This window comes from Vanellus vanellus, assembly GCF_965231255.1.
Source record: "Vanellus vanellus genome assembly, chromosome: 3".
NCBI lineage: Eukaryota > Metazoa > Chordata > Aves > Charadriiformes > Charadriidae > Vanellus > Vanellus vanellus.
The window spans coordinates 68,927,702-68,955,516 of NC_138907.1; the positions used below are offsets into that span (position 1 = coordinate 68,927,702).

The following is a 27,815-nucleotide window of genomic DNA, read 5'->3' on the forward strand; positions in this document are numbered from 1 at the left end:
ACAAGCTGGCTTGCTGCCATAATGAGTGGTAGGGTGGGGAAAAAATGCATCGCCGTGCCTGCAGCTGTGATTGAGTAGAAGGGACTCAAATGCCGTTCTTTAGCCTGAAACTGAAGAACACAGTTAGCTTTTTAAAAAGGCTTGTTTGCACCCAGTCCTGTAATCCCTGGAGCTATAGATGGTCAAAAGATCAGTTTGTTTAATAGCAGTAGGTTCCATGTCCTTTTTTGGGGGGGTAAAAAAAGAAAGGTTCGTCTGATACTCTTCTGTTTTTACAAAGAGAATTATACTATCATTAGATTTTGTTGTACCTCAGCCCAGCCTGATGTTGTACATCAGCACAGCCCCCCAGGAAACAGATGTTCCTTAACTCAAGTGAAATCTATGTATGGCTGTCAATCATTTCTTTAAGACGCTACATGCCATAGTCATCACAGTTTAAACATGACTCTAATCATATCTTCCCTGTCAAGTATTATCATGTAATCTCTAGCATTCTTTATGGCCTCCTGAAGTTTTAAACCAAATTACAGACTAGAAATGCAAAGTGAGATAGGGCAGGATGGCTCAGGCTCACTGTGAAGCACATACCATATCACCGTCAGTCTCGTGGATGAGGTCTCAGTCAGTAGCATCAATGGTGCTTCAGTGATTCATTTGAAGATCTGTTTTGTCACTGTAGTTTTTCTGAAGGATCCTAACAGCATCAGCAAAATGATCTTTTGTTTTCAAATTCTCCTGCAGATGAGGATTACACAGAGCCTATATCAGAATCAGCACAGACAACTTTTTAATGATTAAATTTATTTTGTTTGATTGGTAAAGTGTTCTTCTTATACCTCCATATGCACAATCAGGTTGTTTTCATTTTGCAAGTCGGAATTCCAAGAGCTGGGGTTGTAGCTTGGGCTGTCAGTCCATCTGGCACCTGTCAAAGGAGAGGAGGCTGTGTCTCCACTAGATATGTAGAAGGAAATCTCTAGCTGGTATTAAAGCCTAGTCAGAATAAGGCTGAAGTACGAACAAGGTATTCACTACTGCTGTACCTCTTTGGGAGCCTGAATTTTTAGGGAGCGGTGAAAAGGAAGATCTGTTGCCCGGGGCCTCCTTTGACTGTTTGTAATTGTCTTGGTCAATAAGGAGGCACTGTGCAGGTTTTCTTAAGTAAAAAAAATAACATTTTTTTGACATGAGGAATAATTTTCCTTCCTGCAAAATCTCAGTTGAGAGCTCTCCACCTGTTATATCTTCAATACTTTCTCCACTTACCTGGCAGTCTCAGACAACTGTCTGGTCTTTATGATCCCGATGACTTATGTAGCAGCTTCTGAAATTTGTATTACTCTTCAGAATAGCTCAGAATTTATTTTAGTCGTCAGGGAGAAGGAATATTTTCATCTAGGTTTTCCGCTCCTCCCTCTTTATATCTCTCTTTTATTCCTTCTTTGCTGTACGGGAAGACTGGGAAAAAATTGCTATTAAAGGAATTCCCTCAGCTCCAGTCCCAAGAAAGCGCACTCAATAATTGAATTCTCACCATTACACAAAAATTGTGTAGAAAATGTAAGATAATTGAAGCTAGGATTAGTAATATGTAAAAATGCAAGGATAAGCAGAGTACATATCCTTTAAACTTTTGCTTATAGCCTAATATCAGAACACATTTGCAGCCAGTGAACACCCCGCTTTTCAAGTTGCAAATTTAACTTTGGCTTCACGTCTTAAAGCCAGGGTGCCCTTTCTGAACACTATTTTGTGTCCACAGAGTAACAGTGCTGCTTTGGAGCCACTACAGTGTTTAGTAAATGGGTTTAAGCAGATGGTATCACAAAGGGCCCAGAGGTAAATGACTGTATTCCTCTGTGTCTTGTTAGGCTATAGTGTTGCATGAAAAATACTGCCAGATCTCCCTTTCAAAGAGGATAGGCACATCTTTTATTTAAAAAATACTTTGTGCAAAAAAAACCCCAAACAAAAAAGCCTTGTTGGACACTTTAAAGACTTTCTGTCATTTGCTATTCTTTCTTAAACTAAAAGTAATTGTACAAATGCAGATGGCTGCAATGTGTATATCTATTTCTTATTTTCCACATTTTGTAGCTTTTCAGATGTAGGGTCCCAAAAAGCATTATTTTTGAAAGCATATTTTGTGTAAATTACTATATTTGAAAATTTTTCAGAACCTTCATATTTTATTGTGGTAGCATGCTTAAAATTTTTCCATACCTTTTATATCACAGTCAAAACTTACTGCGTGTTTTTAAAGAATGCTATTAAAAGAGGCTTTCCTAATGTTTAACTCTCATATGCCCTTCATCTTTGATTTTTGGCTTGTTTTGGTCTCCAAAGAGGCTTGACCCTTAAAAAGGAGATGGGCCTTAAAAACAAGGTACCTCGTTTACCCCTTATTCTGTAAAACGAGAGGGAAGAAAAGGGGGCTAATTTGGTAACTTTGGTGGATTTCAGCTCCTGATCTGTGTGACAACCTGGGCCGCCCCTGGGGACGGTTGCCTCCGCCAGGCGCAGGCGTCACGCTGTCCTTCCGCTCTCCATGCTGGCTTTCTCCTCCTGGGTTGGCAGGCTGTCGCAGATTACAAGTTTCCTGCTCTCCCGGCACTTCGGAGAGCACAATTTGTGTCGGTCCCTGTCCACTGGCAGCCCATGAGAGAAGACTGCTGAAGGGAGGGAGCAGAGACACAGCGGTGCCTGTGTTGCCAGTACGGCCCAGTTCAGCAGCGGTGGTTTTAACCCTGCCTGGGTCCAGGGCCAGGCCAGGGAGGGAATGAACGCCGGTAGTCATTTCTTCCCTTGGGACGTTATAAACAAAAATTATTTTTAATATTTTACATCCTGTCAAGTTTGCAAAATATCAATGCTTTTAGATTTTTTTGCCAGTACATTAATTTTGAAGCGTAAAGAAAGATTCTGGGTCCTCAGGGGTCTTGTGGAAGTGATTTGTTGGCGCAGGCCACATTAACTGGATATGGTTAATACATAGAATTTACTACAGAAGGTGATTTATGACAAAGCTGAGTTCACAGACAGTTTCTGAGAAACAGAGATCCCTGGCACTAACTCCTCATTTTTTTGTTTACATTCTTCTTTTTACCTAGAGTTTCAAAAATGAGGTGACTTTGAAAGGAAAGAGGCTTTCCTCCTTAATTTTTTAGGTGCTAGGAAAAGGGGATGCTAACTTCTTTAGCTCAAGAAAGATGTGAAACTAATGTCTCACTTTTTCTTCTCCTTTCTTCCATTCCCCAGTATCATACTTCATCTCTGCCACTATAGTTATTGGGTTTTCTGGGCAGTAGTAGCCGAGAAAATTGACAAAATAATTTAATGCTGCCCCATAAGTTCTGAAGTGAGGAGGACTGTCTTTGCCTTTGCCTTTCAGAGTCCCTGCAGCAATACAGTGATGCTTCGAGATCTCCATTCAATTTTACTTTTTCTGTTTAGAAATCTTTAAAACAAAACCAAGATTAACAATTCTGCTAGTTTAATTGAATAGCTTCAGGTCTTGCCTACATGCTCAGGCATATTTTCTTACTAATCTTTCATAAGGTTCTCAAATGTATCGGCATATAAATGAGAAATTGTGTGCATGTATACATGTGTGCATATGTGCGTATGCATACATACAATTCTTAAAGCCGAAAAAACTATTTTTAATGTTTTTCTTATAAACTGAAGAACTGCCTCCTGCTCTCAGTATGTAAGTTCTGTACTTCTGCAGAGCAGAGGAAGCTGATAATGAGTTAGTAACATCCTGCAGTTAGGTAATTCCCCTAAAGGAGAAAGAATTATGATTACCTGTTCTATTTTGAGCAGGTGATTTTGAAAAGGGACCAAGCCATGGACCATTTCAAGAGAGGTATTGGGAGTTTGGGATGGCGTTTTAATAGGCCGAATGCCATCTGCTTCAGCAATTTGTAATGTTTTATCATTGACAACTGTAGAGGAATGAGGCAGTCTATTTTGGTGGAATGGACAGATTTCTGTCCATCTGTGCTTGTATTAGAGCATGTCACTTGTACTTTAGATCTGCATAGCTCAGAGCCAAGATAGAAGCCACAACAAGGTCAAGAGGTGGAGAAGCCTGTCAGCACATTCTGTCTCTAATGATATGACAACTGCAAATTGGTGCTTCAAGCACAGCCTGGAGGCAGTCATTTTGTTGGGCCTTGAAGTTCAGCTTTCTCTAATATCGTTTCAAAGGAAAACGCCAGCTTCAGATGCTTCCGATGAGCCAGGAGTTTAATCTATTGTAGTTTAAAGTCACATTCATTCCTGTGTTTCTTCAAAAGAAAAAAGGCTTCAAAAAAATATCATCATTAGGAGGTTGTGTATAGATTTGTATTGTTTTTCCTGAAAAAAATGGATGCTGCCTCTTTCCAATGGCTGAATTAGATAGCTTTGCTATATTTCAAGCCTTTGTTTCTTCTCCCCGTCCATGCATCTGCTGTCTTTTCCTTTTTTCTTTCTAAGTTTACACGAAGCAATGGGGTTAATATTTTTGTGAGACTTGAGATTTGACCCTAGCAGGTGACCTTAAAGTGACGCTGGTTTTCCTCTGTCTCACTAGTGCCTACCAGATTGTTGTTGAGGAGCTGCACCCGCACCGAACAAAGCGAGAAACGGGTGCCATGGAGTGCTACCAAATCCCCGTCACCTATCAGACTGCTCTCAGCGGAGGGTCGCCGTACTACTTTGCTGCTGAGCTGCCCCCAGGAAACCTGCCAGAGCCAGCCCCCTTTACCGTGGGTGACAACAGGACTTACCAGGGTTTCTGGAACCCACCGCTGGCTCCTCGGAAAGGCTACAACATCTATTTCCAGGCCATGAGCAGCGTTGAGAAGGTAAGTGCCAACCACACTTTTCTCTTGGAAGGAGTCAAAGACATGCCCGTGGTGACAATTAGGACTGTTGAAGATGGACGTAGTAGGTGGTGGCAGTGGCACTGCTGGAATCCCTTCCGTGCTGTGACAGCATGGCAGCGTGCCCTTCACATTTCACACTGCCCTTGTATCATAGTAACTGCGACTAGACAAGAGTTAAATACGTCTCGTAGTAGATGTCTGAGCAAAGGACTTCCAGTGCTGTGACTCTGCCTTCTTGGTAAATAACATCCACAAGCCCTTTCCCCAATTCTCGGTACCTGCGCGCTTCAGAAGATTAAATTACTGCAGAATAAACAGAATGTGGGCTGCTCAGCGGGCTAATAAAACATTACAAACTTTTTGAGACTCTCGCACTAAGCATCAAATGAAAAGTAACAGTCTGCTTGAGCACGAGTACCCCCAGGCCCAGGGTGCATTTACCAGAGCCTTTCTGCACAGGTGTACTTCAGGCTCATTCCCCTGCTGTGCAGTAGTAGAAGTATGGCTGTCGCTCACCTTCATTACCTCCTTGGTGTCTCATTTTTAGCTCTATTGCTGAGTACCGCTGTTGGCTCTGTATGCGTACGGAAGGGGGAAAAGCACCAGGGAGGGAGATTCCAGGTGGGAAGCACAACTGTGGCTCTGCAAGCCCCGTGCTGTTGCTCTTGAGTGGTTTTTTCCTCTCATAAATGAAGAGGGAGGGAGGGGAAAATGATGGGTGAGGAGGGAAAACGTGGTAGATGCAGAAGCTTCAGATATTTAAAAAAATTAAATTTTTATTTAAAGTTTAGAAAACTGAAGGAAATTGCAGTAATACGTCTGAGTAGGAGTCTCCGTATGAAGTGTCCGGGCAGGTCAGAAAGGAACTAGAAAGGACAGCTGTACTGGTAGCCGCTGAGACACACCAGAGCCATGGGAAAGGAGCAGAAGTCATGTTTAACCTTCCTTATATTTGGGTCTCTGCGGTGACTAAATAAATCCTAGCTCAGAGGCAGCCTTTCCTCGGAGCCTTTTGAAGAAAATCTCACCTTCTACCTATGGTTACAAAAATTGCGTGTGCATCAAGTCAGAATGGGGACAAAGCAGGAGCTAAGGAAATTGTACTGAAGCTGCTTGAGAACTGGATGCTTTTTCTGATGGAAGAGACCATTCCCTCTTTTTAGTTCTTATCTATACACCTGTATGAAGCAAACAAAGGAAAATAAAAGGTAACTGCTGGACATTCATCCATATTTCCCTCACCTGCTACAAATAATTCCCTTTGCTTTTGTTAACTTCCGGCAGACTAAATTGTAAGGAAATTTGTTTCATTCCCCAAGAAAGAAATGGGAGGGAAAAGTGAAATAAAAATATTAAATACAAAACCAGATCTTTATTTTGGCCTTTACATTTTGACAGATAAGTAAAAGGTTGAGGGAAGAACACATTTTTTATTTTAACTTGATTTCAGTTCGTGAGAAAGTTTAATCCTAAAATGGTTTTCTCTGGTATGATTTAAAACTTCGTATTTCTGTTCCTAGAGGAATTTGGGGGAGGTTTTGGGCGGATTGCACTGCATTCTGTTGGGACAGAGATCTAGTGTTTGTAAGATAACCTCTGAGCTACAGAATATTTAAACAGGTGCTTTACTATAAACTACTGGGACCACCAAAATAGTCGATGGGAAGTAAAGTATGCTCTGAAATACACTGTAGGGTTGGGATGAGGGTTACTCTGTGGTCTTCGCAGACATTTTGAACGAAAGTGGACAAGTAAATGGGGAGAATGCTAATTAATTAAGATTACATGGATAAACTTTGCGTGGTTTGCATTTAGATTGAAAAATTGTCTTTGTGGAGCACTTGTGGGAAGCCTCAACTCACGGCTTTGCTCATTCTTTACAAGCTGTGTTTACAAAACACCATCAACATATTTCACCTGGTGCTCAGGAATCTTCAAGAGGAGAGAGATCCCAGGGGATGTATTTGGGGATGGAGAGTTGGGGGGTGCAGGACTAGAGGGAGCATGTTTTATAGAATGAAACTGTCATTATTATATTTTCCAATTACATGCTAATACTGTTTAGAGTGATCTAATACAACAGCAGCTGCATCTTCTCACCCAACCTTATGCTGTTTCAGTATGTTTGCCTTTAAAATGACTGCACATTTTACAAAAAGGGCAGAAAACCCATTTATGACTGACCTTCGTCTGTTCAAGTTGTCCAAACTGTGCATAACCAAGTCATTTCTCTGTTCATTTGTTTCAATTGCTGACCAAACTTCTGAAGGGGAGGAAAAAAAAGCAAAATACGTATAAATTGTGTTTGCCTGTGCAACTGCTGAAGCACGTGGCTGTCAAATCACTGCCTTTGCTAGGCAGATTATAGAGGTTGTAGATTGTGTCATATGTGAAGGGATACCTGGGCTGCTTCTGTGCTCATTCCACATTCAGAAAGAAGCATGAGGGATCGCGTTGCTGATGTGCTTCAGGTGACTGTTCAAGACCGTCAGGATGCAGCAAGACATAGTTTGGAGGCAGCGCTGAGCAAATGTACCTCCTTTGCTGCACGGAGCTGTTGGAGGACACCACTGGCTCAGGATTTCTGTGCCATGACATAAATAGGAGCACCAGTCCTCCCCTTTTCTTTCACTGCATCCTCTTTCTCTATTCTTATGGCACGGTTTCTATTTGATTTGAATAATCAGAAATTTTGCTACTTTTAGGCTGTCATGCACCTTTTGTCCCCATCATTATCCTGGATGGTACAGACCAATGTCTAGGTTTCACACAGCTTTTGTAAAGGCAGTATCTCCCAGCCTCCTCCCCCGCTGAGCCCAGAGCCCTGAGCTACCTTGTTGGGTCGCCCCACCTGATCAGCAGATCTAGGACGAATTCGTGGAGGGGAGGGCAAGAACAAGCAACCTGATCTGACTGTTCTCTTTACTTTTCCCTCCTCAACAGGAAACCAAAACTCAGTGTGTTCGAATAGCTACAAAAGGTAAGAGGTTCGTCCCTCCACGCAAAGCAGCTTCTTTTTAATGAAATGTGGCGTTTCTGTTAAATGTTTGATCCAATGTCAGTACTATCCCTCAAAGTCAGTACTATCCCTCTATTTTGAACCACTTGATTGTCTTACAAAATGTAATGGGCTATTCATTTATATTCTTTGGTATCGAGCCAAGAAAGTACTGTTCTAGCAATACTCAGAATTTAGACAAAATAAGGACTCCTCTTCCCCCCCCCCCCCCATCTCTGTTTTTCAAGATCTGCTTTTAGGCTGCTGGAGCATTGCAGGAGGCAGATAGATGGACTGGAGACTAGAAAGCACAGTCGGTTAAACTGTCTGTTATGCTAACAATTATTTCCAAGCAGAGGTGGAAATAATTTAAATGAAGGACACAATAGTTAATTTTCCTAAGTAAGAGGCCAGAGTGTTAGCAAGACGTAGGGGAGGGCTGATTTGAGGAAGGCTCGTGTCTTTGATAGCAAGCGAGGCCCAGGGCTAAGACTGGCTGCAGAGCCGTGAGAATAAATCATAGTGACCCCACATACAGCGGGTTAATCACACACTGCTCACTCAAAAATGCTGTTTCGTCTTCAAATGAGGACTTAGTTGCTCTGCTTATTGTTATCTCTTGCTTCGACTGTATTTATAGCCATTCATTTTGGTTGCTTGATTGTGTCAACATGAGAGTTGTTTTATGGACTCTGGCAGCATAAACAAGAAAGGAGCTTACAAATGCTGAAACATTGTCTCTTTCCAATTGCATATTGATATTCAGCATAAAAACAGCTTTAGATATGAGTAAGTGGACATTTAAAGTACTGTGGTGGCACATCAGCCTCATTTTTCCAATCACTTTTTTCAATTTAAAACTCGTTCCAATTAAAAGCTGATGCCTCTAATGAGGTGGTAGCAACAAAGTGTTTTCTTGAGAAACCAGAAAATAATATGTACTTCTCAAGATGTGTTAATATTTTCATCGAGTGAGGTTGGCTAATAAAACCAGGAAATTAAAACCGTGAGCTAAGTCTTCTGTGAAAAGTACATCAGGATTATCTTTCTTATGTTTACCTGGCAAGATTAAATATTTGCATTAAAATATATTTGCATAAAAAAATATTTATGTACCACAAGTATGTATTGCTAGGATTTGAGTCAAGGGAGAGTCCTGAAAGGCTCAGAAATATCCTAAAATACTGCAGAAATATGGAATGAGGAAGAGGAGAGCAGTGGTGTCTCTCATAATTTTCTGGATAGGAATAACAAAATGGGGAAAGAGTTCACCCGGCTTATGAGGAAATTATTCTTTACTTAACCATACTCAGTCCACCGGTGTCAAAGCAACGTTCTTGGCAGCAATAGTCTTGGTGGTTGCTTGTATGCCTTCCTCTGCCGTAACAGCCACCTGCACCCCAGTGGCTGTAGTCTGAAGGAAAGGGGCAATGAGTAGCACGTTTCTTAATTGTGCAATAAATCTGGCCTTTGCCACTCTGGCTAAAGACAAGTTTTCCTGAAGTAACTGCATCGCCTGATATGTCAGTACTGTACTCCTTGGATATGGAACTGAAAACCAAAATGTTTTTCTCTGGCTTTATTTTAATTGATAGGTGTGAACTATGGGGGGAGACGACATTAGGAGCAAATGCTTTCTCTTGCTCTGAAGGAATGCATTTAATGGGGATTTGTCACTTCAAAGTCACATGCATTCATACCTCTCAAACGAGTTATAGAAGTATTCTAAATCATTTTTAAAGAGCTGGTACTGAATTTTTTTCCCAGTTTTCATCATAAAAATAATACCACAATTTGTCGTACTTGAACAAAAGTATACTTAATATGTTTATCTGCTCATGCTGATTTTTGTGTGCTGTGTAAGTTTGCTTTGAATCATTGACCTAGGAGACATTTGGTTATATTTGTAGTATATTAATAGGGAAAAGAGGACTGTCTTACCTTACTTACCGCACCCCAGTAAAGCTAATGTACCCTTTTAAAATCCAGCAAATTGCCTAACCTGTGTATTCAGTTATAAAAGTAATGTGTAGTTCTGTGTCATCTCCTGTGACTTGAAGCAGCCTATAGCTGGCCAAATTGAATTTTGCCTTGAACGTGTTGAAAAGACATTAAAAATCGTAAAGAGCTGAGGTTAAAGTTGGGGGAGAGGAATGACATTAAAGGTGCATATAAAGGCAAGAAAAAATTTCCCTGTTAGTGAAGTTCAGTATTACCAGCAAAGGTACTTTCTCATTTTTACCTCAGTCGAGGGTCTGGTGTTATCTGCTGTGTATATTCAAACTACTAAGATGTAACCATAGAAAAAAAGATACAACAGTAAAGTCCTCACTTGGTGCTGGAGAAGTTCAATATCCCTGAATTTATAATCTTGACAATTTAACATTCTTAAATGTGTTTTTACCCTGACTAATTTTTTGTTTGCTAGGGCAGTTACTTATTAACATAATTTATATGTATTTTAATGCGTAAAGGGTTTTGCACGTATCATTCCCATGGGTTGCCTTCTGCCCTTGAGAGTTGATGGAATAGTTTGTTCACTGGTGTCAAACTAATGAAAGTCAGCAAATTTAAATCGAAGCGCTCATACCTTTTCAGTCCATATATTCCAGGTGCAACTTTCTTGTGCGTTTCCGATAACAACATACACTGAAATGTGAACTCATGTAAAAGATGGTGCCAAATCATGACTAAAGTATGTTGCTGCTTTTGGTGTGTCTTGAAAAAAATGTTTTTTTTCGAGTAAGCTGCGAGGTTTACTAGTGTCCGGTGTATTAAAATACACTGAATTAATTTTTCATGGAAGAAAATATTGGAACAGCTCCAGATTAAAAAGTAGTCTCCTGAGCAGTTCCTGTGTTCTTTCAGCTAAAGGATGAATGCCAGAGTGATTCTTTGATGGTCCTGATTTAGGGTAATAATAGGATTCCACCTTTATCCTTTATCTGGACACCTATTTCCACAAAGCTTCTAAGAATTTAATGACTTTGTGACTTTTGCCCTTCTGCAGATTGCACTGAATTGACCAAGAGACTCCAAAGTTATTAGATGTGGCAAGAGGGTACGAAAGTCGCACACGTGTACACATTCTGTTTACATACGCTTTGGTTCTTGAGGAAACCAGGTTAAAAATAACTCCTTGTGACACAGGTGGGGGGTAGGACATATCTAAAGCACCATTCCATTACAAATATAGCCCAGAAAATGTCTGAACTGTGAACCATTTTAATTCCTTGGATACTTTTAGCTGATACTGCCTTCCTCTGTCAACCTGAGTTCCCTTCCCATTCACATCTTCTTAGTAACCAGTGATCAGCATCAATTTAAAAACAAAACAAAGCAAAGCAGTTAACTGTTCTCTACCTCGTTATTTTTTTGGATCTCAGTAGTAGCATTACCCAGTCACTAACAATCTGATTTCCCACACATAGTAACTGAAAAAGGAGAAAAAAAATCTTGTTTTCTGAAGTGCAGAGAAGGGTATAGAGTCTGAGGTAACAGGTCAGATATTCATTAGGAAAGGAAAGACAGAATTGTGCTAGGAAATGTGTGTTATTTGACAAAAATTGTTACCTATAGTTTCCTAAAGAAAGTTCTCAGGAAAGGAAAGACGAAATTGTGCTAGGAAATGTGTTATTTGACAAAAAAGTGTTACATACAGTTTCCTAAAGAAAGTTCTCAAGCTTCCTAAAACTAATTTGGTAAGGCAGAGTTCAACTAGTCCATAACATGCTCGTATCACAATGAATACGTGATAACTGAACCTGCCTAACCCACGTATTGCTAGAGAAGCGAATAAAAGATGCGTGATTCCCACAGCATGCACTTCAGAGTAACACACGATGTTGATGACTGACAATCATGTCTTGGAGATGAGTTTGACTGTGTAAAACTTTGAATGGGTTGCCACTCACACATGACGTTGGCGTTTCGTTTTACAGTCTAAAATGTTGTCAACTGCTAAGGGAATGAAACCAGATTAACATGGTCAGAGAAGAGTGATGCTACAAATTATTTAGCACGTCAATAGACATTTAAGAGGACAGAAGGGACAGCAGAGCTGTTATTAAGCAGAGAGTATGTGAAGTTGACATTTCTGACAGTTTTTGTGCTGCCAAGTTTGAGGCTAACGCTGATGTATGTGTATTCTTTTGTTTTGTTTGGGGGATTAGAGAAAAATATTGAGAATTTAATTAGAAGAAATCTACTGTGGCAGTAAATAAAGAAGTGGTGGGCCTGGCAGCTCTATCCCAAAGTAGTCAGAAGGAATAAATGAAGCCCAAGGTTCCTCACTCCGTGTTTAAAACATGAACTTCATCACCTCTAAAATTATTTTCCCTTGTGGTTTTCATTTGTATTATTAGTTCAGGCAGTGTAGAACTTCTCTATCTCTATGGTTCATACAGATGGATGAAAATGCCATTTGAGATGATGTGCATCTGGAAGTAATTGTGAAATAGCAGAAAATGACTTTTTAATCTGATTTGAGGAATAAAAAGGTCTGGGTGGTAACATTTCAACTGCAAGTGTGTATTTAGTCCACCATCATTATTGCTCTGAATTCATTCCCACAGCAGTTGGGGATTGATCCAAAGGCCTTTGATGTCAATGGGAGTCCTTCCACTGACATTAATGTGCTTTGGATTAGGTCTTTAGAAGTCATAAATCTGTCTAGACCGTAATTATTTCCTTGAAATTGTTCCTGATGACATTTCTGCTTTTAGGGAAATTTGTGAAAGTCAAATCACCTCCTGTAGCAGGATGCTCAGATATGTCTGTTACTGATTAATGCGCAAATGAGGGAAGATGTAAGATGCTAAATGTATATGAAATGAAGCTTCTCTCACTGTTGTTTTTATGTTTGGATCAATGCTCCTGCAATGACTTTTAGCTGTACCATCATAATAGGCACTGGAGACCTAAGTGGCAATATAAATTTAGAGAAGAATGTAGATGTTGCCTAAGTCACATCTTTCTTTTCACTCATTCATAGGAAAAAAGCTATTAATATGTTTAAACTTCAGTGATCTTTTGCATAATGTCTTTTATCTCGCAAAGAGGAGATTTTAACTGACTTGCTGAGCTTTCCAAAGATGGAAGCACAATATTAGCATGGCATATTTTCCTCTTTTGTATGTGAAATTGCAGTAGCTTACCGTGCAACCACATCTGCCAGTTCTGATAAGTGATACCTTTGGTTGTAAATAAAAAACAGAATGATCCTTTGATGGAATACTTGATGATGGTTGTAGAAAAAGCAGTTAACTGGGGGACACCTCCAGATTTCCAGACCCCAAACCTATAATGTGAGTATTTTCATATGTGTGCGGCACACGTATTTTCATACGTGTACCAAAATTTGATTTGAGTAGAAAGGAATTTAATGTGATAACAGCATTTATTAAGTGAAGCTACCTGATTAAAATGCATGGGACAGCAATCTTCAGAGAACGTATTTCCTGTTCTTTATTATAAGGCACCAAAGAGAAGTACTCTTTTCTGCATGTTGCTTGACATCTTTAAGAAATAAGGGTTCCTTCTGATGGTAACTGCAAAAACCTCTAAATTACCTCATGTTTTTTATGCTTATGACATTGCCTGAGCTGAACCATTTATTTGACTGTATTTGAGAATAATTATGATCAGAAGTATTTTCTAGTTCCCAAGTCTTCAGGAATGTGGGTTTATTACTATGTTTTGAAAGAGTAGTTGACTGCTTTTGGTCAGAAGAGTTTCATGGATGAGTAAGTCTAGTAAATACAATTTAAAAATGTGATTTCTTTACTACAGAACTTTTTTTTTAAATACATTGCTTAGTGAATAAGTGTATTACATGCAAAGATTCTTTTATTAAATTTAGTTTGGTTTTGAAAGTTAGCTCTTTTAAAATCATTAGGTTTGTAAGAGGAAACACTAGTGAGAGATTTCAGTGTATTAAAAAAATCAGCCATGAGAATGAAGAAATTCTGAGTACAAAGATATAATAAATATTAGCTTTCCTTGTTTTTGAGATGTTTCAGTATTTCTTTAGGCCTACATACTCAACAAATTACTTTGTGCAGATGCTATAAGCAGATTGAAGTCTTAGGAACCCTAAGGTTCCCTTTAAAAGTCAGAAGTCAGGTAGAGGATTCTAGTTTATATTTAAATATTAGAGAATGAACACCGATACATTACCTGCTCTAAGTGAAGGGTCAGCATCTTAGCATATATGATTTTTCAGTAGATGCCTGGTTACTTAGGTCTCTTCAGCTATTATGAATATTATTTCATGAATCAGATTGTGGGCATTGAATGTTTTGCATCCATTGTTGAAGAATATGGAGACGTAAAGGTAGAAATCTACTGTTTTTACAAAACACATTAGGCTTTTAACTGCAATAGAAAATTCTTGATTCCCCCTATGCAATTAAAATGACCGTTTAAAATGACCATTTTCTGGTACCGCAGTGGGTTGTGGGTTTTTTTAAGTCCCCTTTTTCTGTACTTTCATGATTTCTTACTTGCCTTTTCGTATATCTTTACCTTCTTTGTGTCATTGTAAAATTACAAGTGTTTAGAGAAAGTAAAACTCTATCATCACCTGATAGGACTGGGCTCATTAGCCCCTTTTCACACCGACAGCCTGTGCCCACTTTCATTTTGTATTGTGATTAGCTGTACCACAGGATAAAACGTCTCCTTGCGACGCCTGGGGTTGAAGCGTGTGTGAGGTGGAACAGGCAGAGATTGCTGCCTCTGCCAGTCCATCACAGGCATCTCAAGTGCACGTTTGGCCCAGGAGCGACAGGAGTTTGGCTCATCTGTGCAGCAGTGGAGCTTTAGAGCAGCCCCACTAAGGGACAGTGCTGTTTCACCTTGTCAAAGAAAGGAGAGAAAGGGGTCTCTAGGAAATATTAATTGTGTTTACACCAGTGTAGTCCAGTGGTCTTCAGCCAGAATGATGCTTTCTCCACATTAGCGGGCATGTCCAGACAGAGGTTTTGCCATTCACATCATTGACCTGTAAGTTGAATTCTGTACCCAATAAAGCAACCGATTGCTGATTCCAGAAATATCCCTACATACATGCACCTTGCCGCTGTTGTTAGTGCCAGTACAGAAACTGCAGTTCAAACTGATGAGGTCAAAATCAGTCGTGCTTGAAGCTTGCTCCATGAGGTGGTGCATTAGGTTGGGAGATTTTAATATGCATACATATATTGGATTTGAAAGTTTATCAGGAAGTCCCAGCTTGTTTTGGAAGTGGTAACGAAAACTTGAATGGCACTCCAGTAGTGATGGTGTGCTCTCAGCCCTAGTGGGTCATCACTGTCCCAGAGTTCTGATGTGCTGTCATTACAGAAGACACTGGGTTCATTCGATGTTGAAATTGTAGCAGCTTCCTTTCTTCACTACAACTTGACACCGGTGAAGTAAAAATCGTTTATGTGGCAGATTGATGATACGATAACTAATAATAAGGAGTTGATGTTGGTAGATCACACATAAGCCAACACAGGTAGAACACAGCTGGTGGTCACGGAACTGGTGGAAAAAGTGCCAGTCAGCAGCGCATGGCCATCCCTGTGACAAATGACTGGTCTCACTCAGATCACCAAAATAAACTAACTTAACAAAGTCAAAGTAATTTTAAATGTTTCCTAGGTTAGAACAATTGCACAAACAGTTCAGAAACAGAGTAGAAATGGCAGTACATGCTGTAGTAATGGTGAAAGGCAAAGCGGAGGTTGTCTTCACCATCCTCAGGTGCAGCCAAAAAAAAGGTCTCAAGGTTATGTTTAAAACTGCTAGAAGAAATTGAACTTCAATGTCAAAGCTGCTTCAGTCCAACTACCAAAAAAAAAACCCAACAGAAAATGTTATATCAAAATGTGACATCTTAGCACAGAGGTGACAATCTTTGCAATTATCCATGCTTGTGTTAACAGCTGCCTAACACAGAGATATTTTGAATAGAAGACAAAATATTTTTGAGTAATAAAGCTGCTCATTGTGCACCTGGACAGGAAGGACGAGCAGGACTTTATGTCAGAAAAGAATGAGGCCCAAAGAAAGCAGAACTTTAGCAACATGTAAATCAGAAATGTGTTTATTGATTTTCCTGAAAACCATTTATGGCCCTAAAAATCAGCATTGCTGTGTTTCTCTGTGTCTAATCAAACACTTTTAACTAAATGAAAAGAAGTTCCCCCTCGTTGTCATGAACGTTACGAGGGTTTATTAAACTATTTGCTTGTCATCTCTGACAGAGTGCTAAGTGAAGTTCTACAGCTAGTCATCTAGAAACAAGGAGCAGCATTGCCAAGCGTAGTAGCGCTTCCTAAACACTGTCAAATGTGTTGCAGAGCAAGTCGGTATGGCTGATTGGCACTGCTGCCAAATTACTTGAATACAGAGACTGATGCTTTGTCAGCTGTGTAAGGAGACGATGGCTCCGAAGTTCAGGAGCGCAAACTGCCTTCGGTTCTGATGGGAAGCTGTGCACTAACCACGCTGTTTCTGGAAGGATCCTGCCCGGAAGGGTATGCAGATGGACCTTGCCGGGATGAGGATTTTTCTAGAAATAGTGTGGTTATCGCACATCTGTCTGTCAGAGCAGGAGGCAGTTACAGGCACTGTGAAAGCGATTTTTGTAGCCAGCTAAATTCAAAGCGTAGGGAACGGAATTATGACCCTGTGTGTGGTTTTCAATGCTGTCGACTTTGGAAGCGTGTGGAGCCTTTTGTGCAAATTCAGCAGTCTGGAAAGGACTGTGAATATTCTCCATGCTTCACAGTGACGTGGTGATAAAGGTTCTTGATCAGGATGGACTTCCAGAACCCTTTGCTGTCAAAGAGGTCACAAAACAGATTGCATCCTTTTGCCACTTCTGATTAGCATTTGCTTTGTTGAGTCAACAGGAAAGGTAACCACATTCAATACCATATAGATGCCGGAATATTTAACCTGCACATTAAATCAGAGGTCCCATATCTGCTGACTTGTGTTACTTGCTCTTTGCTGATGACCGCGTATTGGTTATTCACACATGTGTAAGCAGGCTACATATTATTGACTGTTTTAGCCCCTCTGCCAAGTTGTTTGGCCAGGCTATTAGCATAGAGGAAAAAGAGGTCCTGCTCTAACCTCGCCGTGGTGGAAAATATCCTGAGGCAGTAGTCTGCGCTGACAATACACTACTGAAATCTGTGAGAATAGCAATGCTACTTCAGCAGCGTACTTTTTTCAAAACACCACAGTTAATAGCAAAGTCATGCAGGGAATAACAAAAGCCAATATCGTATTTAGGACGTTAAAGCAGCATGTCTGAAATAAGAGACATCTGGCTTCAAATAAAAGTAAACATCTATTGTGCATCAGTTGTTGCCACTCTTTGTATGGCTGGACCATTTTCGGTCTCCACATCGAGCATTCAAACCATTTCCAATGCACTGCTTTCATGCTCTCGCTGCCATAAAGCTGCGAGATGTTACCTTGAATGCTGTGCACCTAAATTGCTGTCGCGTTGTCAGCACTGCAGCAAGATTACAGGACGTCCACTGAGGCCAGACCGAGTTCTCACGTTGGACAACAGATTGCCCAAAGCCGATTTCTGTGGGCAGTTGAAACGCAGAGAGAAGCTCAGAGGTAGCGTAACGAGGTGGTTAATGGGAAAGTTTAAGGCAAAGCCTCAGTTATGTGTCATCGGGTTCACAGTGTGGGAAATGACATCTGAAGATTTTCTGCTCTGGCAAAGAATAGGTACTTATGCCATCATAACATGCAAATAAAATCAGAATGGCGTATATGGCATAAGTGAATATGGTAGTGAAACAGATTACATCTGTACACTTCACAGTATCGTGAAAATGGGCCTCTTTCTGGGACAGTAAAACCAAATCCTTATGTACTGATGGAAAACAGGCATCATAATCACTCCCTTCATCCCTGGTGCTACTGTATTTCTGACTGCCATTTCAAAGGGCTGCGTATGGAAGATGTAAATCATATTTTTTGTAAATCATATCATATGAAGATACGTTTTTCAAATGTTTTCTGTCTGTGCATCTTATTTTTAGTACTGCTAGATAATGACAGCTAGATAATGACAGGAAAACTACACTGTTGACTGTTTGCAAGAACCGTTGAAGGACGCTTTGCTATTACATCCACATCTTTAGCAATAACAAAAGGATGACTCTTTTTCGATGAGAGGGAGAAGGTGCAATTCTACAAGTACTGTAATTGACATTAAAATTGCCCCAACGTATGGAAGGCAGTTGATTTGCACAAGTACAGGCCTTTTTTAATGCGAACCTTAATTTTTATGTACACCAACATCATCCAGATTATCTGAATTGTCTGTTTTTTTCATTGACCCATTACAGTAGAAAATACTTAGCCAAGCAAACCTCAAATTAATCCTTAATCTGTTTCTAATTTCTCAGATTGTGCTCAACTGAGACTGTCATTCCTGTTTTGAAATGACCCTGCCGCATTCCCTAGCATTTTGTCACAGATTTTATAAGGACTAGTAATTGAACATGCTGTCATTATTTTCTGCAGATGTAAACAGATTTTCTCCTAGTTTTCTTGTGTTTCTCACTTCTGGTAGTTCATGAAGCCTTAATCCTGAAGCGCTTGGTATCTGATATTATTCTTTTATTTGGAAAGGTTGTCAGCTAGTTCCCATTCTACTTTGAATCACTGAACCGTAATGTTTATACAGGGATTTACATCCATGTGTTCATCTTTCATAGCACTTCCTTTTGTTCACCCAACGGAAGGGGTTACCATTCCTTGCCCTGGTGTAAAGGTTTTTAAGATATTGGACTGTTAAACCTGGGCGCTGGCTGCTTCATCAGCTCAGTGAAACATCTAGAAGGAGCCTCTGTCCTCTATATCTCAAATGTGATCAAAGATGACGATACATTTCATTTTCTACTCGCGTGTTTACAGAAGATATCAGATAGGAAGGTTGATTTTTCAGATTACTCTGTTGAGGAGCATGTGCCATGAATAGCGTCCAGTATTAACCATCAGGATTAGATTGGATTTTCGATCAGTAACTTGCAGTGTGCAGTGTGCCACTGCTGTTACCAACCACTCACGTGTTTCCGCCTAGATCATGTTGCACACTAAGATGGAAAAGGATGGTGGCTGTTTGCAGCTATTTCCCTATTTGTAAGTCTACCAAGTTCTTATTTTGCTTTTGAACAGAATTTAGAAACTCTTATTCTACACAAGTAGCTGGCAATTTAGGGACTGAGAGATGGCAAACGGAAGCCCATTATATGCTTGTCCAAATATGAAAGCTGGTAATCCGGTTGCCTTGTATAAAGAGGTATTGCTTACTCAGTACAAGCTCTGAGGCATGGTGTTACTCAGCCAAATCAAATAACTTTACTAATATAGATTGAATTCAAACTGAACTGAAGTTTTCTCAGACTCAGAAAGTGAAGTCTATTTGTGCAGGCAGTTAATCAAGCAACAGAAGTCATAACTTCCTGGATGTCCCTTTTTGAGTAGCAGTGGTGAAATTGAGACAGTGAAATTTTATACCCATGGAACAGAACCAGCTGAAAGTATTTTTCCAAATCGTTTTGGGAACCACAAATCTTTTATACTTTATTTTTGAGGAACCCATTCAGGGAACTGTTTTGGGTGAATGTGAACAGTTACTGAGGTAAAACAATTTGGTTTGCTGGAGGATGGATCATAATGTCACGTGATAGATGGTAGGCACCCAGCGCTGCAGCGTTTGGAGGACAGTGGGTTGACTTGCAGAAGCTCAGCTGCAGGAAGGCCCCTTCAGTTGTTCATGGCAGGCCTCCTGAGTCGTCTTGTGTTTGGGGTTGGAAAAGCTCAGCACCGCCCATGTTCTTCAGAGGCAGCATAGCTGCATTCTGTTTCGAGTACGGTCTGAGGATGTGGGGCTTCTAGATTTAAGGGCTGACTGCTGGCCCAGCCGTTGGACCTCAACCCGACAGACTTTTGTATGAACTAATGCTGGTATCTCCCAGGAGAAGAGGAGCAGCCACCTGGGTACGGCTGCTGCCTGAGCCTACAGCAAGCGTGTACCGCCTCGTCTGGCACCAGCCAGCCCGCAGAGGTGATAAGCTCTTTGGGCAGACACGTAGCACATTGTGCATGGCTGGGCTCATGCGATAAACCTCTCGGGGACCCGACCGCGGGATATAGCTCCTGTCAGTGCTGAGGTGGGGTCATGCTGCCAGAATGATAGAGCCCCGATTGCTATAATTACTCGATTCTGAGGTTTGGGAAAATCGGGATGCGTCCATATGCTGAACAAGACACTTGACTAGCTTTTTCAAAACTATAAAACCGAGTGACAGCTGCTTGTTATCAAGTGATAAAATTCCTTAAAATATTACTCCTTCCACATTTGAGCTGCTTGCTTAAACTCTCTTCAGAGCGAAACGCATCAGCTGGACGGCGTACTCCATTCAGCTGTGTATGGAGGCTCCCTGAGCCCAACCCAATACAGAAGTATTGCAGCCAGCCAAGTTTTGTCATTGCCATTGCTGGCCACGACATAAGAAGAAATGCAAGATTTGCAACAAACTGTCTTAACATTTGTTAGGCTAAAGGGGAAATATAATCACGCAGGATAAGCTGACTCAATCTTTTCTCTCTCTCCCTTCTCAAGATGTAACTATTCCCTGTTTGATCATGGTTAAGGTAGTTAGAACCAATTTATACTGTCGTATAAACACTTGAGACAGAAACATAAATGAAACATCCCTAAAACATAAGCTAAGTACAGATTTAAGATACATTTCCTTTGCCAGCTTTGAAACTGGCTACTGTGTTTAAATTCATGTTTGATGAGAACAGACACTCTTGGCCATTTTCCTATCTTGCTGGTGTTTATGCAACATTAATGTTTAGAACTGTGGTCTTTGTCTCCCGATTGAACGTCTAACTAGATGTTTTACAGAAAAGTGAGAAAAGATATCATCATAATGAACACTAAAAAATACTTACATTATCTGTAAGCCTGATGGCTAGCTTGTGATGTTTGCAGGCCCGCAAGGTATTTTTAACTTGGTTAAACAACTTCGAGGACTTGTTTCTGGTTTGGCGTGGGGCATATGAAATATAAATGTGTGCTTTCATGTTTGTGCTGAGGCCTTTCCACTGTCTCTTCCATTTTAATATTATTACCATCTAGTTCAATATGAGGGATTTCAACTTTTCTGGTGGGAGATTTTTATTAAAGAGAAATGTCTGTTTTCCATTGTGATAGGCAGTGTCACCTCTCCTAGCCGTGCCTGCGCTCTCTGCACAGCGCCTCAGAGCTGCTTTTCTGCAAACAGAATAGCTCGTTTCTTTAGCAGCACGCTCATATAAAAATTATTATTGTAACTTCATTTTCAACAAACAAGCAATGGCAAATCGACAAGTGTCAGGGGGCAAGAGAGAATGTATGTTCTCGTACCTGAACAATTTGCTGCATTTCTTGAGATACGTTATGGATTCAAGGCTGGATGCTGGATCTTGCCCCGTTTCTCTCTGTAGCTGTAGACTGCTGTCTTGGAACTGGACTTCTCTTAGGGTCAGAGCGTGCAATTTTGGTTGGAGGATTGCTCTCCTCTTGTTTTTAACTATGGATTAGAAGGAAAAAACAAAGTTACTTCGTCTGTATAGAGTAAGTATAGTTATTGCAGCTGTGTATGTGTTGAGCAGTAACTTGCAAAAGAACAATAACCAACTTTTTTTATTATGCTCTGAGGACTTTCTTTCATTTTAAAGGCTGGCTTTTCTTCCACGTACTCAGTTTCTCCACTCGCATCTACCAATGTGATTATTAGTAAATTCCCATGAGTAATATTGAAGAAAGATGCCATCTTTGGGATATTTTGAGTTTTTCAAGACAAAAAAGACTCAGTATCAGAATTATTATTGATTTCCAGTCACTGTAAAGTACACACACATCAGAGTAAAGGTTAAGTGCCTAGAAGAATGTAAAAGAGCAGTGACTTTAAGTAAAAAGAAATTCCAGATTAAAAAGAAATGAGACTAAAGTAAATGCAGCGAACTACGTTCTTTATGAGTAAGTCTGAAATGTTTTTTTCATACAGCTACTGCAATCAGGATGTTTTCTCTTTTTCTTCTTAACTCAGACATGGACACATCAATATTTAATTTGATCATGACTAGTATATGTATTGCATTTAACCCCAAATATATTTCAGACTTTGTGTGTTTTTAGAATGATGATACAAATTTATAAATCCTTAATGCCCTTAATGCCTCCCATATGTTGTGCTGAAATCCTTAGAAATCTGTAAAAATGAAAATCAAGAAGATAGTTATGGGCTCAGAAAGCTGAAAACAGACCTAAGCCAGTCTAAGAGCTAAAGATTTATCAGCTGGATCCTAATGCTCCTAAACCTTTGGCATAACAAATGTTGCATTTGAGAACTTATCCCATTATATTTGGGCATCTTAAAACACTCTACAGAAATAAATAAAATAAAAGAAATAAAATAAAATGCTCTGCTTCTAAATAGAAGGCATGATCCTGGCATCTGTGCTTCTGCCCCAAGTGCTATCCTTCTGTGCCACGATCAGCATGAGCTTTTCTTAGATTTATGCTTGTGGGCATATGGACAACTGGAAGTCATTTGGAGATGCCAGTTGTCCTCATATTTTTTTTTTTTTCTTCTATCCTTATCCACTGTCAGTTGCTAAGGTTGCTACTAGTTTCACTCCAAAGCAGTATGCAGTCAGATAGCTTCATGTAGTTTTGAATTGCAGAAGCAGAGAGCAAAAGAAGCCATTATAAGAACTAGCATGTATGCGGCTATTTTCCACCAACAGAAGATGGTGTTGGTTCCTCAGCCTGTGTAAAAGCTCTCTTTCAGGTTTTTACATTCACTTGCCCAGTACCTGCTAAAGACTAGCCAGTTGGAAGCAATCTGACGCTCTCATCAATTTATAGACTTTCCATGCCCGATTGAAACCCAAGACTTTCAAAAGCTATGGGTCATTTCTAGTTTGGAGGCCACCCTGCCCATGGGACTAAGAATTTCCGCTAGTTGTCCTATCTTTTGTTATTAGCCTTTTGTTAGGCGACAATTGCTTTCTTCCTTTCACACCAACTATTCATGTTGCTGGGTTTTATTTTCCCATCACCTCATAGTAAACTGATGCACCAGCGCAGCATTATAATGAATTTCTATTTGGTTAGGCAAAAGTTGGATTGTTGTGAGTAATCGAATTACTCCTCTGGAGACAGGATTTCTAAGTAAAGTGATGAGGTGAAGCGATTACAGCTGTAACCCCTACAAGCATAAAAAGATGTGTTATGCTAATCCTTTGTGAATGGGTGGAATTGAAAGCGAGGGGAATAAAAAAGAATGCTCTTGGAAGAAGAGGAGGGTATGAAAGGACTACTGTGTCATTTATTCCCTTTTCATTCATCCTCTGTTGCTATAGAGAAAAAAAAAAGTAGTGGTAAACTGGAGTGCTTTACCTTTCAAGTCTGTCATTCAAATCATTTAATCTTAAGCTGCCCGAAATACTGTGTAAAAAATTGAGGGGGGAAAAAAATGAGGAAAGATAGGTATAGCAAAAAGAAGTGTGTAAAGAAGTGCCAGTAAGCATAGGTTGCATTTTTTTAGGCTGCTAAACCTGGTATGACCTTATTTTACCTTGGTGTACGAGCAGCAGAGTGAGGAGGGGGGGAAGGGGAAGACTGTAGAAAGTAAGAGTTATGCCAGACATTACCTTTATCTGCAAACATTTATAGCTCGAGTGTGAGATCCTTGTTACCGCCAGGCTTGTTTATTTTCTCTTTCAGCTTTTTCAACTGTTAAATAGGAGTGCTGTGTCTCAAGTTAATACCTGAAAAGACTTTTAAAGGTTCGGCTAGATGGCGTGCAAATTACATTAATTGATTGATTAGGGCAGCATAAGTAGGTTTTGTTAATTGGAGAAGAAGAAATAACTTTTTTTGGTTTTAGCTGACCAACCTGAATATAAATGGCCAATGATATAAGTTTTGTTTTCTTTTGGTTTGGGTTGTGTTTATTTTAAGATTTCAAACAATTTTCACTGTTGCTGTTTTTTTCCCCTTCCGGTATACTTTTTGGGGGGTGGGGAGGTTGACCCTGGGCAGCAACTAAGCACCCCCTCAGCTGCTCACTCACTCCACCACCAGCAGAATGGGGGAGAGAATCAGAAGAGCAAAAGTAAGAAAACTTGTAGGCTGAGGTAAAGACAGTTTAAAAAGCGAAGGAAAGATTTATTTATTTTTTAAAAAGTGATACAGAGGCAGTCACTCACCACCTCCCACAGACAGGCCAATGCCCAGCCAGTCTCCAAGCTATGGTCGCTTTGGAAATTCAAAACTCCAAACTTTTATCGCTAAACACGGTCTCGTATGACATGAGATATACCTTTGGTCACGTGTCCTGGTCGTGCCCTCTCCCAAACTCTTGCCCACCCCCAGCCTACTTGGTGAGAGGCAGCGTGAAAAGCAGAGAAACCCTTGATGCTGCGCAAGCGTCGCTCAGCAATAGCTAAAACATCCCTGTGTTATCAACACTGGTTTAGTCACAAATCCAAAACGCAGCACCTTATGGACTGCGATGAGGAAAAGTAACTCCACATTCTCTACGAATGCTTACAATTCGTGGTCATATTTTTCAGCATACTGTCTTTCCAAGGAGAAGATTGGGGAAAGATTGGGCAAAATTCCTTCCACTGTGTATGCCTACAGGGGTGATTCAAATTTGGATTTCTGAAGTTTCATGTTAATTGAATACTCCATTAGCTCTAAATTTGGAAAAAGATACCAATGGGCATAGGGAGATGGGCTGTTCATTTTTCCCTGTCGGTTTTCTGAAACTAACTGGAGCTAAAAAACAGAGCCTTTGAAGGAAAAGGAGAAAAAAATTGTAATTCCTAGAGCTACTACTTTACACTTGAATCTCCTCCAAAATCCTTGAGTTAAACCTCCCTGGAAAGCCTCTGTTTACTAGTCTCTTACTGTTTTGCCCACATACCTCTTGAAACTTTTAAGATATTAGCCAAGGTGAAAAGGCTTATTTTAACCTTAGAAGTGATTTTCAAACCATTCCTGTTCGATTTCATCGTGGCTGGAACAGACCCTTGTGCACAAGGAGCCCCGTCTGAGAAGGAAGGGATAACCCAGCTCTGAACCTAACTTGCCCTAATCTCAGCTGTGATCTTCCCTCATCCAACATTAAAGACAGGAATGAAATCCAAGCTGAATCTTTTGTTACTAGAGTATTCGATGGGCCAGCATGTGAGAAAGGTCTTTGCAAAACACTGAGTAGGAGTCTCTTAGACTTGTCACCCACTTGCAGTAGCGCGGACATGGTGGCAACGCTGTGGGAGAAGGACATTTGGTTTTAATGAGGGAGTACCTGCCAGTATGAAAAGGTAATTCTTCTGGGTCTACAGGATGAGGAATATTTGGCTTCTTCAAAAAAAAATGTGTTTGAATTTGACTGTTGCTGTCATTGGGTTTTCAATCAGCAATTGTAAGTAGAGTTTCTTAAATACGAATGATACTTGTTACCCTTGCCAAAAGTCAAGATCAGTATAAGATGGTTCAATGCAATGAAACTTGTTTTGAACTCAGGTTCACTAAGTAAACATTGTTAAGTCAATGAGCTGAGTGAGAATGAAATTTATTTAGTGCATTGCTACGTGGTAAAACATTTCATGTATTTTACTGCTTCTTGAAAAAGGCTTTACAAGTGCTCAATAAACAGATAGAAAATTGATATGATATAAAAAATAACTTCTAGTGATGAAACTGATTTAATAAATACCTGCAGTATCTATGAATATTTAATAAAGTATTTTTTGGTTACTGGGCATAAACACATTTTGCTGTAAATGAATGAAAATAAGATTTTTTTAGTGTATGATTCTGCTGGGAGCTTAGAGACAATACATCTAACAAATTGTTGAAAAATTTTGCAGTAGGTATTGCTTTTATGTAAACTGAAAGTCCTTAAATTGTCATCTTTATTCACTACGTTTGATGAAGCAGAAGACAAAGAGACTTAAAATAAGGCTTTTCTTTTAGTAGTTTGGATTAAGAGTGGTTGAACCACTCCTCTATTTGCCGGTACTGGCATAGCCCCGCTTATTTCAATGAAGGTCTGCTCTCTGTTGCCTATGGAATTGTTTGATTTCCCAGGTCTCGAGAGAGTAGCTGAATGTAGAAAATCATTGGAGCGAACCAGAACATTTTGAGTTTAAAAAAAAACAGTTCACACTTTTTAAAAAAACACCTCTGTGTTTACAAACAAAACCAACAAAATTAAGAGAGTAAATGGACGCTGAAATTTGGTCCTTGCTTTGCTTCTGTTTAGGCATAATGTCATTGTGATTGGTTCATTTGGTCAGTACAAATTCTTTCGAGAATTTCTTTGTGCTTAGGAAAAAGTACACAGGCTTAAAAACCTTGTAAGAAGCGTCCAGGGTAAAAGAAGTGCAATAGTTTGAGGCAGGAGTTGTTCGATTTGGGGCGAGAAGGAAGGTTAAATGACACGGTCTGCATTGATAGTTTTCTGGTAAGTAGAAGGTGACAGCACTTCCCTCATTTCAGCGCTGTTGCTTGGTTTGCTTTTAAGTGTATGGTAAGAAAGAGAAAGAAGCATATTTGCTGCAACTAAAGTTGAAGACTTAGTATCAGGGACCTGAGGTAATATATATCGCAGGGAGGGTGATCTGTACATCGCTCCGCGCAGATCTGACAGTGCATTTCGGTCATGATTTGTAATGCTCTTTACGTTCTTGTTCTGCCTGTCTCGCAAAAAGGCACACGACTTATGCAGTTACGTGGTAGTTTTGCGTTGTGGCAGCATGTGTAGTAGCATCCCGAGTTCCCATTGCTAACCAGCACAGGGGAGGGCCTTTCTAGAGCGCGCAAAGTAATGTTTGTCACAGGTCTGGGATTGTGCCTTCTGAAAGAAGGAAAGAAAGACGCTGCCTCTTTTGCTCACAGAAATCCTCGTTTGGGTTTGCTCCTCTTTTCATTGGCACGAATTGCTCGGATTCGTGTAGTGTGGGAATACAATTCAAGTCCAATTTAAATAGACATTTACAACCAAAAATCGTTAATTTAATAAAAAATCATTTACTTCTATCACTGAAGAATTTTAAATATTTTCTGTATTAACTGTTACCCTTTCTTCTTTTTTGTATTTTATGCTTTCATTTTTTGCAGTTTTCTTTTTTGCCATTTTTTTTCTGTTTTCTTAATAGTCCAATTCTTTTCTCATTGTGTTTCCTTTGTTCTGCATATCTGTTTTCCAGCCTTTTTCTCTTAATTTCTGATTTCCCTTGCCACTTCTCTGTATTTTCCTTCTCCTGTCAGACCTAGGGCAGCAAGCTGTCTTTCTGCCGCTAAACCCTGAACCACCCTTCTTTTATCTCCGTGCTCTTTCTTACAGCAGGGTTTCTCCAGCCCTGGGGAACCCCTGGGGAGGGCAAATGAGGAGAGCATTTCAGGGAGGAAAGCAATCATATGCTATAGGCAGTAAGTTCTTTTACCCAGTATGTAGCCATGTTGATAGCAGCTTGAAAGGGTCCTTTTGGTCCCCCTTCCCAGCTAATGAAACTTTAGCTGATCAGGATGCTTTCTGGTAAGCAAGGACTAACTCATCTAATGCCTCTTCTCCGCTGGCTTTCTGCACTTCTTTGCATTGAGAGGCAGGACGTGAAGAGCAGTCTTCATCTTTGTAGGCAATCAGTGGCCACTGAGAATCTTTTAGCAAACCAGAGCCTGAAGTTTTTTCTTAAATATTCAGGGACAGATGCTTAAAGCTACAGTCAAATTTAAAAAGTGCCCAGGGGCCAGCTCTGATTGAATCTTAGAGGATTGTTTTTGAAATTGCGACAGCCCTAGAAAAAAGCCTCAATTTTGAATCTACGTGAAATACTGAAAC

General features: G+C 40.1%; 1 protein-coding gene across 2 annotated transcripts in view; it reads left to right on the forward strand.

Annotated features, from left to right (window-relative positions):
* Positions 1-27,815, forward strand: part of PTPRK (protein tyrosine phosphatase receptor type K) — a gene marked incomplete at both ends in the record, with an annotated part of 423,191 nt that overhangs the window by 345,027 nt on the left and 50,349 nt on the right. For both annotated transcript variants that reach the window (XM_082481081.1, XM_082481082.1), the window contains 2 exons: positions 4,583-4,856; positions 7,821-7,857. In XM_082481081.1, the coding sequence (XP_082337207.1) occupies positions 4,583-4,856; positions 7,821-7,857 (311 nt within the window). The remainder of the gene's footprint in view (positions 1-4,582; positions 4,857-7,820; positions 7,858-27,815) is intronic.